We start from the raw sequence: 19,845 nt of genomic DNA on the forward strand, positions 1-19,845 counted from the left end.
AAAATCTGATAATAAATTTATGGGTAGTATTGATGGTTCGAACCCTGCAGTGAAGGATCTCAATACTAATGGTAAAGTCTGCTATATCAATTGAACAAGTGTGTCATCTTATCATCTAGTCTAGACTAAATATGGGACTGACAGTTGCCAGAGATCTACTAATTACCCATATTCATGTCACTTCATCCAAACTGCTAAAGAAAATTTGGTTAAGAAAATATTTAAAACAATCACGATACCGAGAGTCGTTTGCTAACATATTGAATCTGTCTCACACTGAGTAGAATACCTTTCTGTGTTGTGGAAAAAAATTGTGAATACTTGTTGATGGAACATGTTAGAGTATTACATAGGGAAATTCCTGAAAAAATAAATAGAAACATATAAATTATGTAGGAATGAAGTATAATAATAAATAAAATTAACTAAAGAAAGTAATTAAAAAAAATTCAATTTCAATCACCAACAATGGCGCCAAAAACTTGATCGAGATTCTCTTACGTTGAAAATTCCCTATAAAATAAAAAAATTTATACTCGAATAAATCACAAGTGCTCGAGTCTAAGTTACAGTATAGTGTACAAAGTACGAGCATTATTCCGACAGAGATTGATTATATTAATTCACTTCAAACACAATTATTTAGATAACTACAACGAAAAGATAAATTTTTTTAAACTAAATTGGAAGTAAAATAAGATGATTCAACAACCACGACAAAAATAATTTAAATCAAATGAATAAACAAACATTTATGAAGATTTGAGTTCACCTACCCTGACTTTTTTTAATGATTACATTTCAATTCATAAACCATGCTTTTGACGGAATATGCTCTGTCGAGCTATATTAATTTAATTAATAAAATACAGTAAATAAATGTTCTTGTGTTATTTAACAACTGCAATCGCATTAACGAACCATGAAATTCTATAGTTTTGGACATATTGGACTATGACTATTAACATGTACTCAACCTTAAATGTCTATGCAAGTTGTAGATCTATAGTACTCTATCATGTTATAAAATCTCATCTCGATTTTAATTATAACACATATAATCAGTTCGAAGTTGATCGTGCTCCAAATTTTCTCTAAAAAATCAATTACATAATCAAGTATGCTTAAAAAACCAAATTCAATCTTCAAAAAAATGCACAACATTAATGTTTGGGGTAGGATGTAGGATCCCATAAATCTTAACTGAATTAAAAGATGCGGAGAAAATGTTGTTAAATTCTTGTTCTTCTCTTGATCTCTTGCTCTCCCTATTCTCCTATCTTGTTCCTTGCTTGAGGCGGTTGTCTTGTCTCCAATTTGATGATTTCCCCTCATGTGTTAAGGTATCCTATTAGCCTCTAAAAATCCACCCAAAGAAAGAAAGAAATCGTCCACAAAAAAGCTTTCATGTTGAGTCGCACTGGGGCAGTTAAGAATTACTGCCCTAGAGCGACTTGTTCTATTCGTGCTCTTGAAAATCCTTCAGGCGCACTGGGGTGGTCCAGAATTACCACCGTAGCGTAAGCTTCACCGCCTCGGCTTTTAAATCTCTTCTTTATCGCACTGGGACGGTCCAGAATTACAACCCTAGCACGCCTTGCACTGTCCACCTTCTTCAAATCTCCTAGATTTTCATAATTTCCGGCCATTTTTCCTACAAATCAATAATTCGAGGTGAGCCGTGATCATATGCAACATTTAACGACAAAATGAACGAAATGTAGACACAACACACACAAACTTATGTAAACATAGACTAAAAAAGTGCAATAAAATACATAAATATGACCCCTATCAAATATATTTAAGTTAATGAAAACGCTAGAAACTTAAATAAAACTGATAACAATATCTGGAATCTAGAATGAAAAATTGAAATTTCCTTGAACTAATGCTATGGTATTTTTAAGATTATTTGAAAGTTTGAGCGAGGTGCGTTGTTGTAATGCCCGATTATCTCTACAAATGATCTCATTGATAATTACATTGGTATGGCTACCATTAAGGGTTTAAAATATTCGTTACGATAAGTTTAAGTTCAATATGATATGATATATGGTAAATGTAGTATCATGCATTTTGAGAAATGAAATATGTGTGTGCAAACTATGCAAATACATCGACAATACTTCTATGACACTGATGCATTAGTGTTGACATTTAAATAGGTAAAACTATTGTGATATTGATGGATATAAAAGTAATGAGTATTGAGAAATTGTATGATGGATGTTGGTGATTATGGAAATAAATGTTGGGAACATGTTTGAGGAGGTATATATAGTAATTAATGAATGTGATAGGAAAGAAATGAAAACTATTGATTTAAGGATGATTTAAAAAGATTAAAAGGAAGAAAATTATGGAAAATTCGAGGGAAGGACGCCTCAACGGCCAAAATGGATTGCCCGGCACTACCAAGGCAAGAAAATCAAGTTTAGGTCTAGTAGGGTGCGCCCAGAGGCTAAAAAGGCTCGCCATAGAGCCCTGCAGAACCAAAGCACGCGCTCTAGTGGCTAAAAATGCCCGACCCAACTCTCTGTCTGCGAAATTTTGACTTAAAACGCGAGGGCTTCAAGATTTCTATCATTATTCACTACCATACACGAAAAATAGAGAGAACCTAGGGTTCCTCGCGTTTCTTCCTAAAATTGTACCCGAACATCTATCTTCACCTCTAATCAAAATCATATTAGAGTTTTACACGGAATTTGAAACTTAGAGCTACAAGTTTTCCTTCAATTTTCATAATTTTATGCTATGTACATCATAGAGTAGGGGTAATTTTCAAGATTAACATCGAAATGATAATATTAATTGATGTTTCTGTAATTTTGACAGCCTAGAATAAACAAAAACCACTCCAACAAGTGTTCTTAAGCTTTGAGAGTAAGTTGGACTTATTCTTCGATGTAACACATGAGCATAGTATAACTTCATCATGATTTTCAATGGATTCATGCTATTTGAAGATATATGTACTTGTATTATGCATTTCTTTAATGATTCATAATACAATTATCATTGTTATATATTGATAAAAATACATGTTGCAAGTAAATGATATGCTATAGATGTGAAAACAAGTCATATGATAAATGAGCATGATGATGAATGAATATGATTGATTAATATCTGAAAGATGGAAACTCCATTTAATTTATTGGCCAATTATGCTTACATATATGTATAATAGGACCTATCACAGTAACTCAAAAGTATCATGGATCATAAGATCAACCACAATAGTATATAAACCACATTCACTTATAAATATCATATAACTTGACCATAATTTTTACGCTATAAAAACTCATTGTTTGATCATGAATTGAAGAGTACGTCTCTTGTGAGATGGTCTCACGAATTTTTATCTGTGAGACGGGTCAACCATACCGATATTCATAATAAAAAATAATACTCTTAGTATAAAAAGTAATACTTTTTCATGACCATAATTTTTACGCTATAAAAATTCATTGTTTGATCACGAATTGAAGAGTACGTTTCTTGTGAGACGGTCTCACGAATCTTTATCTGTGAGATGGGTCAACCCTACCGTATTCATAATAAAAAATAATACTCTTAGTATAAAAAGTAATACTTTTTCATGGATGACTCAAATAAGAGACATATCTCACAAAATATGATCCGTGAGAACGTCTCATACAAGTTTTCGTCGAGATTTAATATCATGCCCTTTCTTCGCATGTTGATACGACAAAGTTCAATTTTCTGAGAACTTGCTGAGTAAATCTCGGAAGCAAAAATAATCATTAAAATTTATTGTAATATGGGTAAGTCAAAAATTGATCGGTTGGATTTAAAAATATAAAAAAGTCCGTTTTTTAAGTTGTCGAGTTTTTTTTTTTTAAATAAGATAATGGCGGTCCCTTGCACCAATTACACACGATTTCCATGCGATCACTACCAAGAAAAAGAACAGTGACAGGGTTAGCTCCTCTGTTCGAACTGTACGAACGTTACCTTATCACGATTATTATCATTATAGCAGTTATTTTGGAACTTTCAATATTTATCTATGGTTTTCAAAAAAATTTCTGGTGGGGTGAATCTTGGATTCATTATTCTGATGGGTGTTTTCTGTGGTTTCTGTCACCTAGTGTTTATTAGCCCTTTACGTACTAGCTTGTTTTTATTCTTTTTTCGTTAGAAATCTTTTATTTTGAAGTATTGAGCTGCTTTGTACTTCAGGTGGGGCAATCTGTAAAGGTCCATTTCGATAACTTCAAGCTTAGCCTCTTCGTCGCTCATCATTTCAATTCTTGTATGGTATTTGTGTGCATAAAGTTGAGACTGTTGTGATATTTTCTTTTGACTTCAAGGTTCTTCAAAGCTTTTTGCTGGATCTTGGGAATCTTGGGTGAGATCGAAATAGTAAATAAAAAAGGTTTCTTTAAGGTTGGTTGGAATTTGGTGGGAAAGTTGAGAGATTTTTAGTTAATTTTGATTCAGTGTTGTTTTAGTTTTAATTGGTTTTCTTTTTTGGTTTAGCTTGTGGTTTGAGATTTAGTGTTGGAATTACTGATAATTAAATATCTTCTTCACAGCTTTTATTATTGACTGATTTGTTCTGTTTTTTAGTCATCATTTGCATAATCTAGGAATGCCATTGATTTAGTATATTTTAATCTGTAACTTCTTTTAAAAGAAATGGTACTTATCATTGTCTCGACTCATACAATTGGTAATTCTGCTCTTTTATTCCTAGATGTACATCATAAATTCCTGGCCTTTGCAATTTTTTTCTTTCAGTTGTATTGAATCCATTTGCAGTGTTGGATTTGAAATTCGCTATAAATTGCAGAAATCTTACTGGGTTTTAAAGTTAGTAAAATGTTTGACTGCGTACGCTTATGATCAGTCAGTGCAGGAAATTTTCTATTTAAAAGTGGAGGGTGTGAGTTAAGAGGATAATATACCCTATAATCATAAGCGAATGAATCAATCCAAAGTGAGGCGAATAATTGGAAAGTATGAGATTGGAAGAACTATCGGTGAGGGAACATTTGCAAAAGTGAAATTCGCTAGGAATACTGAGAATGGACAGCCTGTGGCGATCAAGATTTTTGACAAGGATAAGGTTCTCAAGCACAAATTATCTGAGCAGGTTAACTTTCTTTTTCATTTTTCCATATGCCTCAAAGCCTTTGTATCAAATTCAGTGATATCCAATGGACGAGCTATTTATGTAATTTGGAACTACATGTATGGTGGCGACCTTGATGGTAGGAGATTGCCTGTGTGGTATTCCATTCATCTTACTAGTTATGGTTCTTTTTTTCCCTTTGATAATTAGCTATAATTTGGTATAATAAAAACTTCTATTCTGGCTCTAACATATCTTGTGTATAAATTTGACAGATTAAGCGAGAGATTACCACAATGAAATTGGTAAAGCATCCCAATGTTGTTCAATTGTACGAGGTTTGTCTCTACACGAATCTTTAGGCCTTTGTCAAATTGTAATACGGACATTCCAAAATTTTCACGAAGCACCACTTTCTTTTGCTTCTGGGACAAATTCTTATGTTGTAAAGTTGGAGGTCGTCTTCTTTCTCCCTGCTCTTTTTGGTTGTGTTACCTGCAATTCTTATGATATATCATTATCAGGTGATGGCGAGCATGGCCAAGATATTTATGGTAATGGAATTTGTCAGTGGAGGGGAGCTCTTTGACAAAATTGTAAGATGAGAAATTTATTCCCCTTCAAACGAAATAGGCGTTTTCTGTATCTTGTGAAGTACGTTACAGAAGATGGGTATTTCCACTTGTATGTTTTCTAGATTTTATGCTGTGAATTATGGAAACCTTGTCTGATTTGAACATTTGTGTCGATGAAGGTAAATCACGGACGGATGCAAGAAGACGAAGCAAGAAAATATTTTCAGCAACTGATTAATGCTGTTGATTTTTGCCATAGTAGGGGAGTCTACCACAGGGATTTGAAGGTATGTGTTTTGACCTTGAATTGATGAAAAAAAATTAAAAATTACAGTCCATATTTTTACTTGTGCAGCCAGAAAATTTATTGCTGGATGCTTCTGGGGACCTCAAAGTTTCTGATTTTGGATTAAGTGCTTTGTCCCAGCAAGTCCAGGTGATTATTGATTGCAGTATCATGATTTGTTCTTAAATTATTTTAACATTCAGTATTTACATTGTTCACGTGCTTAGAATTTAGATAGTTGTGAAAAGCATTGTTGTATATACGTAGTGTTTTGACAAAATATTAAAAATTCAGGCGTGATAAGGGTATAAAACTACCAATTTTGTGGGAATTTGACAATAAATTTAACCTCTAAATATCAAACGATTTGGATTCCTAATTTGACCGTCCGTTCTATTCTCCTTAGAATGGGATGCAATCGAAGCAAAAGATAAAACTAAAAATTTGTGCACTGGAGACGAAAATTTATGCTGCTGAAAGGAACTAAATGCAACATTTATGGAACATTAGAAATGAAATGGACGTGAACTAAGAAATTAAGGCCCTAAATGCTAATAGAAAGCTTGGAAAATATGAAACTAAAATCGCAGAGATGCAGTTTTGTAGATTGCTCTTTTGAGAGTATTTGATTGATGATGTGTTGATGGGGCTTCATTTTTCGTGTTTCTGCTCTTTTAAAGGAATGGTTCCTCGCACTGGTTCCCTGAGTCAGTTCCTTAACTGCCGACATCCACTACTTGCAACGTGGGCATTGGAAGTTATTGACCAATCCTTTGCAGTTCCTGCAGCCTACATGGACCTTAGTTCGTCGAGGCTTATATTAAAACGCTTAATGTGTCGGACAATTAATTCATGGGCGAAAACTAATGTTTAGGCCAACAGATGGAGATGATGAAATGCTTTAAATTTCAATGTAAAAAATCTTTAAAAGTCGCACTCACTATGTGCTTTGATTGTATGCAAATTTTGGAATCAAAGTAGAATTCTTATAAACTTTGATGTGCCAGGATGATGGTCTGTTGCATACGACGTGTGGAACACCAAACTATGTTGCTCCTGAGGTATGATTTTTGAATTATACCACTTTCATTTTTGTCCTCTTCTCCTCTTTGCGATCAATGAGATGATTATCGGAGTAGGTTATCAATGATCGAGGTTATGATGGAGCAGCCGCAGACTTGTGGTCGTGCGGAGTCATCCTTTTCGTGTTACTCGCAGGTTACTTACCTTTCGATGATTCCAACCTCATGAATTTGTACAAAAAAGTAAGCATATCTCTTGGCAACTTTATAATCTTTTTTGCTAGTTAACTTCCTTTATTGCTTTGACAGATTCACTTACTTTTTTTCTTGATTATGTATAGATATCGTCCGCAGAATTTACCTGCCCGCCTTGGATTTCTTTCAGTGCCATGAAATTGATTGCTCAAATCTTGGACCCAAATCCTGTACATGTAAGTACGAAAATAGCTCCCTACCAGCTACCTCATTAACATCTCATGCTAATTAATAATGTTTATTTTTACAAGTTCTCTGTAAAATTTTGTGACGTTTTTCAGCGCATCACAATTCCTAAAATCTTGAAGGATGAGTGGTTTAAGAAGGATTACAGACCACCGGTATTTGATGAGAAAAAAGAGAGAAACCTAGAAGATGTGGAAGCCGTGTTTAAGGACTCTGAGGTGCATTTTACTAACTTTCTGAATTATGTCGAATGTTTAACGTGCAAAGTAAAATCTGGTTAGAGTTTCTTGACGTAGGAATATCACGTGATGGAGAACCCAACTCCAATGAATGCCTTCGAGTTAATATCAATGTCTAGAGGCCTTAATCTTGGGAATCTATTTCATGCAAACCAGGTCAAAATATTTGAATTGTATCATTTCCTTCAATTGTAGATTTTGATATGGCGACATATCCTCGGTCAAATGAACCCCCTCTGTTTCTTTGATGTTTGGAGAGTGACATTACCCATTTTTCTCTATGTTTTGCCCATTCTTTTGTGACAGGATCTTAAGAGAGAAACAAGGTTCGCTTCTAAAAGGCCTGCTAATGAGATAATTAGCAAAATTGAAGAAGCTGCAAAGCCTCTTGGTTTTGATGTTCACAAGAAGAATTACAAGGTAAACTTGAATATTTTTTGTACTAAGATAAGATTTCGGGTGTTTTGACCTCATTCAGTGGTAGAATCTGTATTTTAAGTTCAGACAAGAAAATAATTCATTCATGAATTTGATGTCATTTTCCCAGTTGCGGCTTGAAAACATGAAAGCTGGAAGAAAAGGCAACCTTAATGTAGCCACTGAGGTACGGCGATACAAAGAGTGGTTTTCAGCAACTCTCACCCAGATGGTTTCATCTTTCAACTTACCATCAAAGTATCCATATCTATACTTCTTAAAAATGTTAACACCAATAATGTTCTCGAATCAGGTTTTTCAAGTTGCTTCATCACTGCATATGGTTGAAGTTCGAAAGACAAAGGGTGACACACTGGAGTTCCACAAGGTCCACCGGTTTGCCAAATTTGATCTTTTTTTGTTTTGTAAAAATAATGTTTTTATAATAATACTTCCTTTAATGATTGCGGAAAACCTCTTAGCTTGTTGGCATGGCCTATTCCATTGAAGGTGGTAGGTTCTAGTGCCCCACCCCCATGTATGTATAAAAAAAAACCTGAAACACCATCTTTCTATTTTCTTCTCGACTCAGTTTATGTATTCTGTTTTTCTTTGATGCAGTTCTATAAAAATTTATCAACAAGTCTCCAGGATGTAGTTTGGAAAACTGAAGAGGAAATGCAGGAAATGAAGTAGAAAATGCTTCTCAGCAATCTGCATCATTTGTACAGTTGCGAATGTGTAATTCTTTTTGTAATATCAGCAGCCTTTAGCTGGATGCTTTTCAAATCGCCAGGTACTTGCATTTATCTGTGTTTTCAAGAGCACAATTAGTTATTTTGTTTGAGAGATTCATGCATTGTAAATCTTGTTTAAGATAAACTACTTTAAAGTTATCCCTACTCTCCAACTATAAAAGTTTCTCAAATCAATCTGCAAATCAATAAAGAAAGATAAAACTTCTACACCTATCAAAATCACTATCAGTAAGACATGAGAGTTGTAAAGATGCAGAAATTTAATAATCTTGGTTGTCATTATTTATCACTTGTTGACCTGTGAAGGCTCAACTTACAAAGAAACTGTGAGATTCTTCAGCGACCCGGAAGTCTGGCTGTCATACCTCGCATTCATTGGCAAATTCCAATCATCTCTGATGTTTCCTTGTTTCTCAGTTTGAAGTTGCTATCCTGGTGCCTATTCTCTTCACTCTGCATATTCTGCAGCAGTTTCCTTTTTTTTTTTAACTTCCAATCGCTCTTCCACAATTCTTCTCAACTCAAAAGGAAAAGAGTGTGCTCCCAGCCATTAGCCTGAGTTGGCAAGATACATATATCGATCCAACCTTTTTACAGAAATAAAGCCATATATCTGTCTTTACATGCCTCGTGTTCATCAGTTTTCTGATTCCATCTGCTTCATCCCACCTCCCTGCTTTGGCATACATGTTTGATAGGCTCAACAGCCAAGCCCCACGTTACCATGTAGCCGACTTGCCCCAAGTATAGCATCCCATATATTAACACCTGTTTTAATCTTGAGAATATTGATTAGCAACACTGCTTCTTCCATAAGACCCGAGCACCCAAGAAGATCCACCATGCAAGCATAATGCATATCGGAGGGAGTTATGTACTGTACTATCATGTCACCGAAGTGTGCTTTTCCCTTTCCAACTAATCCAACATGACTACAAGCAAGAGAACAGCTATATATGATACTGAATTAAATTCAACGTCATCATCCTCCATAACTTCAAAGAAACTAACAGCAGAATCCAATTCCCCAATCATTCCAAACCCCATTATCATGGTATCCCAAGATGCGGTATCCTTTTTTGGAATCTGATAAAAAATCTTCTTCGAAAGATCAAGTCTTCCACATTTAATGTAGAAGTCAAGAAGTGAGTTTGCAACAAAAAGATGATCATGGAACAACCTTCTCATTGCAAAAGCATGAATCTGCTTCCCTTCTTTAACGGCTGATGGATTTGCACATGCAGAGAGGACTCCCATGTAGGAGATCGTATCTTGCTTCAGACCTGAAATTTCCCTTCCTTTAAACAAGATAACAGAGTTTGAGCACTTGCTAGTTTGTGAATAGCCAAGAATTAGCGTGCTGTATGATACTTCAAGAGTGATGTTGAATATCTTTTGAGCATAATCTAGGCAACCACATTTTGCATACCTGTTTGTTAAAGCATTTGAGATTCAAACAGATTCGTTCCGGATGGATCTTGCTTGTACTTTCCATGAATAACAGAACCTAATCTGGCACAAGCAGGAAGACCAGTTGTGAGAGTGACACAGTTAGGAAGTTCACCATGATCTTGCATTTCTCTTAACGTGTTTTGAAGCGTCCGGCTTCGTGCCCGTTTTGAGAAAAATTACCTATCATGGTATTCCAAGACAACATTCCTCACACTCGTCTTACAAAACACATTTGAAGCTTCAGTGAAGCATCTCCATTTTCAATACGAATCCATCAAACGCATTTGAAACAAATACATCAGTGTTGATGCCAATTTTCACACTGAACGCGTGAAGTTCTCTTCCCTTCCTGAAAAACCGTAGCTCTACCAATACTGCTAACATCGTGGCAACAGTAATAGAACTCAATTTCACTCCCAGCTTTACCATCATCCTAAAACTGTCCAAGGCATTGCTATGAATACCCCTATAAGCTAAACTACCGATCAACGAGCTCCAAGATACCTCGTTTCTATTACCAACCTCATTGAAAGCTCCCTCCAAAGCCTCAAAATGTTCACATACCATATGCATAAACCAAAGCATTGCCAATCCGTACCTCACCATACAAGCCAACCTTCAAAACATAGCAATGAATCAATCTAACCAAAGTCTCATCTTCAAGACGTGTACACACCGGCAAAATGCTAACAATACTAATGGCATTCGGGGTAACCCCAAACTCAGGAAGCATATCCTTTAACAAACCAGCCGATTCCAACCCACAAACATTATCGTAGAAAACTCCAATCACAGTATTCCATGATATCAAATCTTTCCCCTGCATTTCGTCTAAAACTTTTCTTACACTACCCAAATCACACAAGCTCCCATAAAACAAAATTAGAGCGTTACTCACAAATCCAGCCTTGATCGAACTCCCGTGCACCTCCGATCCTTTTTTCCAGAAAGCAAAAAATCCGCACAGAGTTTCAGGTTAAGGGTCGGGTTATGGAACCAGCGGTCTGAGTCTTGGTCCAGACCGGGCTCGGTTAGCCTACCGATTTGGTTCGGTCCGATTCATTTTAATTTTTTTTAAAAATTGTACAAAATTATTTTAAAAAAACAAAATTAAATTTTTTTTACAAAATGTTTGCACGTATATAGATACATATGCATTTGATATTGGAGTGACTGATTTTCATGGTAGTTTACTATTTAATTAATTAATTAATAATTTTTGACGTCATATTTAATTTTCAAACATAAGCATTCAATGTGTTTATTCTTTAAGATACAATGAGTATTTTATTAATGTTGAAAAATTATTTAGTCGTGTTTATTTATTTATATTAAACAATTAATAAAAATAATATAATATGAAATATAAAAAAATTCAGCGTAATAAAAAATCAAAATCAAACGACGAAAGTAGAATCAAACATCGTTATATAAATAGGTCATTCGAGTTTCATATTTTCACACCAAGTTCAAAGTTTCTTCTCGATTTTTTAGTGCATCATAGGATTTTTCGGTCATTTATCCAAGTTGCCGAGTGTTTTCGGAGGAGTTATCAGTGATATACCCCAAAAGACTGTCGAAGGACGCATGCATGATCTGAGGGCCTTAGTTTTACTTAGGGGATAGTAGTTACAATATGGTTAGATGTTGATATAGTTGTTGGGTTATAATATCTAGGGTCAGAAAGTAGGCATTCTGTATATACAGACCAGTTGAAAGATACGTAAGTTATGACTGAGATATCTAGTTGAATATGATTGCTTATGTGTTGCATTTTACTTGTCAATATATGCATGGCTTTATGTTATGATATTATGCGACACTTTATATCGTGATGAACATGTACATTGGAGATCACCATTTTAATAGGATCACTCAGTCCTCTTTTATGGACGATCGAGCACTAGTTGGCATCATATCCAATGGGATATCATGCTAAGGTGACCTACAACATTGTGGGTATGATTAATGTATGAAAGTCACCCAGAGGCATGATTCGAGATGAGACTACATACTCTCGGCGTCTATTGATATGTGTCGTTTTTGCATATTTTATTATGTTAATTTTAATTCATTATCGCACAAGTTTAGGGTATCGAGTCTGTATTTTTCTGTTTTAGTCATAATTTATGCATATTATTTGCACATCACATGTTTCGGTTGATTTGTAGGCAGACTTGCTAAAAGAAAATGAATTATTGGCAAAATAGCGAGCAGGGCGCGCTAGATGGGTGACACCCCGCCCCTGTGTGCAAGAGAGCGAGCTGCGAGGACCGCGCATTGGGGCAGGTGATCCGCGCACTAGTGCGGGTGAAATCACCTGCCCCAATGCGCATACCATGGAAATTATTCGAGGACCTCGCGCTGAGCTGCGAGGACCGCGCACTAGCACGGGTGAAATCACCCGCCCCAATGCGCATACCATGAAAATTATTCGAGGACCTCACGCTAGGGCGGGTGTTTTTGCCCGTCTCAGGGCGACGCAATATGGAAACAACAGCTGGACGATTTATTTCCTTCTGTGGTAGATTTTTTTTATGGAAAATTGGAAATAAACAATAGCAGCCTAATACGTGTGAGAGAGGGGGATTTGGAGGATTATTCAGAAAAGAGGCACAATAAAGGCTGGAAAGAGAGCAAGAAAAAGAGGAGAGCAAGAGAACTCAACCGAAGAACGACAGTTTAGCCATTCTTCTATTTGGTGACCAACGAATCTCCACCAGTTATGTGTTGCCCCCTCAAATTGATATACCGCAAAGTTCGCTTTCAGTTCCTTTGAGTAGTTAAGAACAGAGAAAATCTTTTCAATTTTGTTTAGTCATCCTTCAGTTTGTTGTGCGTCGAGGGTGCCGTAAAATTTGTGTTGGAACATAAGGATTTTTTTCAAGAGTTTGTTCATGTGTTTCTTCAAATATTTGAAGATCGTGTTATTTTTCGTCAAAGTTTCTCTGTGAGGACCCGGACGCTAACTCATCTTCTTAATCATTATTAGGATTAATTGGGAACAATTAAATAAACTGGGTCATAAAATTTTTTTTTAAATATTGAACACTATATAAACCAGTGTACAAAATCTATAATAAATTAGGTCCAATCTCATTCAAATTATAAGATCAAGTTTAATATCTACAACAAGATCCAAGTACAAGTCTTGTACAAAAGGAAATCATAAAAAACTAATGTTCATCCACTACATATCAAGTGATGAAAATGAACTCTACTTCTGGGTCCGAATCTCCACTCTAAACTCAATCTCTCATCCTCTTCTCGACCCTGATCATGTCCTACCTGTTGTCATGCACACATACAAACACAACAACAGCCGGATAACTCCGATGAGAAATATATTCTCAGTATAAACAACATATACATGCATTTCATATAAACATATATAAAAGCATAGAACAATTATCAATAGCATGTATCATAATCTGAAAACATGAATCGATATAAAACTGTAAATCAAACTCTTTGACTCTTAATCTCAAACGCGACTCTTATCTAGGGATCCCGGTTCCCGAACTTTGGTATATCATATCGAATCTCTACAATAGGAGTCGATCTACTCCTAAGCAACATCGATATAAACCAAATGTCCAGTGACATGGCACATCTGCCAAAGACATGGCACATCTGCCAAAGACTCAACACATGCTTTGCTATAAATCAATAGACTAAGCATATCAATCTCATGAATTGCAAACATCAAAGCAATTACAATAAAGTATGTGGTTTTGGGAAACTCAAGCTATCTCTTACTCGAGTCGTATCTTCTAGATTTAACATTGATTTATACCTTTTTTTTGTCGATCTGACGGAGTCGAAGTCTTGAATTCGAAGCTGTCAACACTCAATCTGGCAATGACATTATTGAGGAGTACAATATCAATATACAACCCAACACAAGAATTCTCAGTCTAATCAACTTTCGACGGCATAACGGCACAATCTCCATATACCCAACAATACAATATCCACAGATGCAAATCACAACTCATAATCAATAGCAAACACAATCTGATACTAAATCTGTATATTCTCAATCAAATCAAATCTGGAAAATGGTAACAATTCCATATGATATTCATTCTTCAATCCGATTTCGATTATACAATTATAACAATATCAGGAACAGATAATAACAATCATATCATGATTTCTTCAACATCAAACTTTTGAATCATACAAGAACATAGTAAAACTTACGTCCTTTTGAAGTCTTTGACGAGAGGAACACAGTATTCAACTCGAATCAAAATTCTGACGGTCGGATCTTGCACAAAATCACAATTCTAGCTATTGAGAAACTTGAAGAGTTAGCTATGGATTCTCTCAGCTCTTGCTGCTGATTCTGAGGGAAAGTGAAGGTTATTACATGTATTTATGCATGGCTAGGACAAGTGGCTAATTTCTTTGTGCTGCACGTCTCGCGCATATATGCGACCATCACCGGCGCATATGCGCAAGACCTACTATCTCGTCGCATAACACTTCAACTGCTCGCGCATATGCGCACCCTGTCTTCGCGCATATATGCGAGACCTACTGTCTCGGCACTTCTTCTCTTCACATGCTCGCTGATAAATGTTGAACACTATATAAACTAGTGTACAAAATCTATAATAAATTAGGTCTCATCTCATTCAAATTATAATATCAAGTTTAATACCTACAACAAGATCCAAGTACAAGTCTTGTACAAAAGGAAATCATAACAAAGTAATGTTCATCCACTACATATCAAGTGATGAAAATCAACTCTACTTCTGGGTCCGAATCTCCACTCTAAACTCAATCTCTCATCCTCTTCTCGACCCTGATCATGTCCTACCTGTTGTCATGCACACATACAAACACAACAACAGCCGGATAACTCCAGTGAGAAATATATTACCAATATAAACAACGTATACATGCATTTCATATAAACATATATAAAAGTATAGAACAGTTATCAATAGCATGTATCATAATCTGAAAAACATGAATCGGTATAAAACTGTAAATCAAACTCTTTGACTCTTAATCTCAAACGCGACTCTTATCTAGGGATCCCGGTTCCCGAACTTTGGTATATCATATCGAATCTCTACAATAGGAGTCGATCTACTCCTAAGCAACATCGATATAAACCAAATGTCCAGTGACTTGGCACCTCTGCCAAAGACATGGCACATCTGCCAAAGACTCAACACATGCTTTGCTATAAATCAATAGACTAAGCATATCAATCTAATGAATTGCAAACATCAAAGCAATTACAATAAAGTATGTGGCTTTGGGAAACTCAAGCTATCTCTTACTCGAGTCGTATCTTCCCGGTTTAACATTGATTTATAGCTTTCTTTTGTCGATCTGACGAAGTCGAAGTCTTGAATTTGAAGCTGTCAACACTCAATCTGGCAATGACATTATTGAGGAGTACAATATCAATATACAACCCAACACAAGAATTCTCAGTCTAATCAACTTTCGACGGCATAACGACACAATCTCGATATACCCAACAATAAAATATCCACAGATACAAATCACAACTTATAATCAATAGCAAACACAATCTGATACCAAATCTGTATATTCTCAATCAAATCAAATCTAGAAAATGGTAACAATTCCATATGGTATCCATTTTCAATCCGATTTCGATTATACAATTATAACAATATCAGGAACATATAATAACAATCATATCATGATTTCTTCAACATAAAACTTTTGAATCATACAAGAACATAATAAAACTTACGTCCTTTTAAAGTCTTTGACGAGAGAAACACAGTACTCAACTCGGATCGAAATTCTGACGGTCGGATCTTGCACAAAATCACAATTCTAGCTATTGAGAAACTTGAAGAGTTAGCTATGGATTCTCTCGGCTCTTGCTGGTGATTCTGAGGGAAAGTGAAGGTTATTACATGTATTTATGCATGGCTAGGACAAGTGGCTAATTTCTTTGTGCTGCACGCCTCGCGCATATGCGCGACCATCACCGGCACATATGCGCGAGACCTACTGTCTCGTCGCATAACACTTCAACTGCTCGCGCATATGCGCGAGACCTACTGTCTCGGCACTTCTTCTCTTCACATGCTCGCGCATATGCGCGAGGTCTTCCGCCTTGCTCGCGCATATGCGCGGCTCGGTTCGCGCATATGCGCGAGACCTTCTGTCCTCGCACAAAACAATATCACATGCTTTACCAAATCTGGTCTCGGAGTGGTCTTTCTTTAATTACATCAATTCATAATCAATAATCTCGGATTAACAGAAAAAAGTCTCGGGCATTACATTCTCGCTGGTGGTTGCTAATAGAACTGCATAAATTGCTGAAACATGTCAAACATGTTTTATGGATTTTGCTCCTGCCGTGGAATATATATGCTTGGTTTCCCATTGTTTGGGAGTGATGGTCTTCATCGTGGTTGGAAATGTTATTACTTCTTGCGGTGGATTATGAATCGTCTCGATTTCTAGCTCGTGAACTATTTTTTGATGAAGTTGTCCTAGAAATAACACTTTAATTCATTTATTATTATTATTACTATTACTATTTTAAACGGGAGCTATTTAATGGATATAAGTCAAATATTAATTCAGAAATGATTTCATACAATACTATCAACACCCTCGGTGTTCAATATTTATCATAAATAAAAAAAATTGATTATGTAGTCATCAGTTTTTGGGTCAAATTAAGACTTATATTTTTTTTATCATTTTTTATCCGAAAGGTCTGGATATAATAATAAACATTAGAATTTTCACTATAAGTCATATCCATAAAACCCCAAAAAATAAAACCTTATGGATTTTATTCTCTCACCCAAAATTATTTCAGGGCAAACTTGAGGGGCTCCTATAGCAACTATAGACCCCCGACTTGCAATATTATCATTATATCTTACTTACATTAGCGGAATCGTGTATAATCCGTGACTTTACAAAAGATAACTCAAATACTAGCATACTGATCTTGAATGAAAGACTAACGTAGTTTCACGATCTTGAAAAACCAAAATTTCAATTTCCATAATTTCCATCCTATTTGTAGGCCTATAATCACATATCTGGAATTTATAATAAATAGAAAGAAAAAAGAGGTTAAGTTTTTGGGGATTTAGTACTGGAATAAACAGAGCTTATATATATTTATAACAAGTTAAATGGTAATAACTCAGTACAATAATTCAATATAAGATGACATGTATCAGTAGTAACGTATCGTTATGAAAATATCTTGTCAAGTGATACAGTGACTATTCATGATTCTGAAGTGAATAACGTGAGCTAAAGAGGTGGCTCTTATCAACATTCGGTATAACTCTTTTCTCCATGTATTCAAGTAAGATCCGTACAATCGATCATTTATGAGTCAACGTGAATTCATATTTTCGAACCAAGTTATGTTGTTCAAATGAAACCGTTGTTCATTGGACTGACATTCCAAACCGAAATCGTTATGTCTAGTGGACTAACAATTTGATACACAGTAAACCTCACCTTTACAATTTACAATGTTGTAGTTGTGACAATCCCAGTGTTCGAGTAATTCCTAGTGTAAATAGTAATACTAATTAGTAAATTGTTTACAAAGTATCACATGACATCAATTGACTTCATGATATTTCCATGATTATGGAATGACTTTTAAATGATAAAAACATTTTTAAAGTTCAATAGAAATATTAAGATTGATCTAAAAACCATGAGAATATTTTTTAAAACATTTATTTGATAAATACTTAAATTTTTCGGTTTTCGCATCGATAACTACGAGAAAATTATCCAAAAATTGTAGAAAATATTCAGCATAAAATACCATATTAATGGATAAGAATATAAGATAAGTTGTTATAGAAAGAATTTTGCTCTAAAATTATTACTATTATTATTTTTATAACCACGTATATTATTTGAAAAATATTAAAAATGATATATGAATCTAAAATTATGAAACTTTGCCAAATATATCAAAAAAATATCTTCTTTAAAGAACAGAAAAAATAGTCAAATTAATTTTGAGAGTCGTATTGTACTTAAATACTTTTCCAAAACACAAATAAATACTTTAAAATGTTAAAATAAATAATACATTACAAAAAAATCATAAAACCTTACTAGCACTCTAAATAACATTAATTTTAGGATTTGGAGTCTTGAAACAATATATTTCAGTGGTTAGAAAATCATTTGTGTAACAAATCGCATCTCGGGGACGCAAAAAATTGTGTGAGACGGTCTCATGGGTCGTATTTTATGAAACGGATATCTTATTTGGGTCATCCATAAAAAATTTACTTTTTATGCTAAGAGTATTACTTTTTATTGTGAATATCGGTAAGGCTGATCTGTCTCACAAATAAAGATTCGTGAGACCGTCTCACAAAAGACCTACTCCTCGGAAGATACTAATCAATCTTAAAAGATTAAAAAAAAATAAACCACTAATCCAAAAATTATAAAAACTGGTCAGAAATGTCTTTTATGTTTTATAAAATTTCAAATTCCAAGTGGATTAGTGACAGATTTGAAAGTATGAGAATGACTGAGTACCATATTTTACTACCGGAAAATACCATTTCCGATTACATTTTATAGACTAAGAAGGACATATACTGATTATTTGACAGAGTTTGAACAAATTTTATGTTTAGATCATAAACAAAATAATTTGAGAATAATAAGAAACATGGGTCCGAAAACAATAGCTGAAACATAGTTTACCGACATTATTTCTTTCCCGGACAGCCTCGACTTCAAATTTTTTTTCTCAAAAATAGCTGATCCTTTTTCAACACCTCCTTCACACTCTGATTTCTTAGTGTGTGTAGAGTGTCGTGTAAAAGTTTGAGAATTTTTTAGGTATGTTTTCTATTTTCCAATATTTTTATGTCATTTTCACCCTTATTTCTCTCTCTATACTCTCCCCTTAACCCTCACTCTGAACCGGCAAGTTGCCACCTCTTTGATCCTTTGCAAAACGGACACCTTTCGAGACATGATTGTATGATAAAAAAATATTTTAGAACATTTAACTGACAGATTTATTTATAATAATGAAAATAGTCCTATAAAAATATATTTTTATCTCGTATATATGAGTTATCTGACCGTAATGATAGTCAATAGAAAGCTAAATTTATAGATGACTTCTAGATTTTTTTGCATAAAGAATTAGAAAAATATTAAAAACAGAAAACATCACTATAATAATATTTCATAAATATATTCTTTATTTATTTCCTTCCATTAAGGTACTGTTTGATTCATGGTATGAGATATATAATATACACATAAAGAATATTTTTTAATAATAAAATAAATAAAAAATGATAGTTAATATAGTGTTTGATTTGATTGATTAAATTTGAGATAATATAATATTAACATTTGTCCTTTTCGAAATTATTAATACAATATTAATAATATTATTTATTAAAAATAATATTATAATTTTATATTATTGATTTGATTGATATGAAATAAATAATTAATAATTTGATTGATCGAGATAAATGATACATGTAAAAAGAAGTGATATG

General features: G+C 34.4%; 1 protein-coding gene and 1 pseudogene across 8 annotated transcripts; one reads left to right on the top strand and one right to left on the bottom strand.

Annotated features, from left to right (window-relative positions):
• Positions 1–3,880: 3,880 nt before the first annotated feature.
• On the top strand, positions 3,881–8,986 carry LOC142543062 (CBL-interacting protein kinase 32-like). 8 transcript variants are annotated; one of them, XM_075650059.1, is made up of 16 exons: positions 4,025–4,233; positions 4,347–4,422; positions 4,886–5,131; positions 5,386–5,448; positions 5,635–5,706; positions 5,865–5,972; positions 6,041–6,121; positions 6,979–7,032; positions 7,111–7,236; positions 7,335–7,424; positions 7,530–7,652; positions 7,731–7,829; positions 7,980–8,093; positions 8,221–8,277; positions 8,404–8,478; positions 8,712–8,986. In XM_075650059.1, exons 3-16 carry the CDS (start codon positions 4,961–4,963, stop codon positions 8,784–8,786), a joined length of 1,308 nt encoding a protein of 435 aa, XP_075506174.1. In that variant the 5' UTR covers positions 4,025–4,233; positions 4,347–4,422; positions 4,886–4,960; the 3' UTR covers positions 8,787–8,986. The 8 variants fall into 8 exon arrangements, with proteins under 8 accessions (XP_075506175.1, XP_075506177.1, XP_075506170.1 ...); XM_075650058.1 differs by having other exon boundaries at positions 4,347–4,384; XM_075650060.1 differs by lacking the exons at positions 4,025–4,233; positions 4,347–4,422 and adding an exon at positions 3,881–3,974.
• Positions 8,987–9,193: 207 nt separating this feature from the next.
• LOC142541809 (pentatricopeptide repeat-containing protein At3g57430, chloroplastic-like) lies at positions 9,194–11,818 on the bottom strand (annotated as a pseudogene).
• Positions 11,819–19,845: the final 8,027 nt, after the last annotated feature.

The sequence above is a fragment of the Primulina tabacum genome, chromosome 4 (assembly GCF_025594145.1).
Source record: "Primulina tabacum isolate GXHZ01 chromosome 4, ASM2559414v2, whole genome shotgun sequence".
Classification (NCBI taxonomy): Eukaryota; Viridiplantae; Streptophyta; class Magnoliopsida; order Lamiales; family Gesneriaceae; genus Primulina; species Primulina tabacum.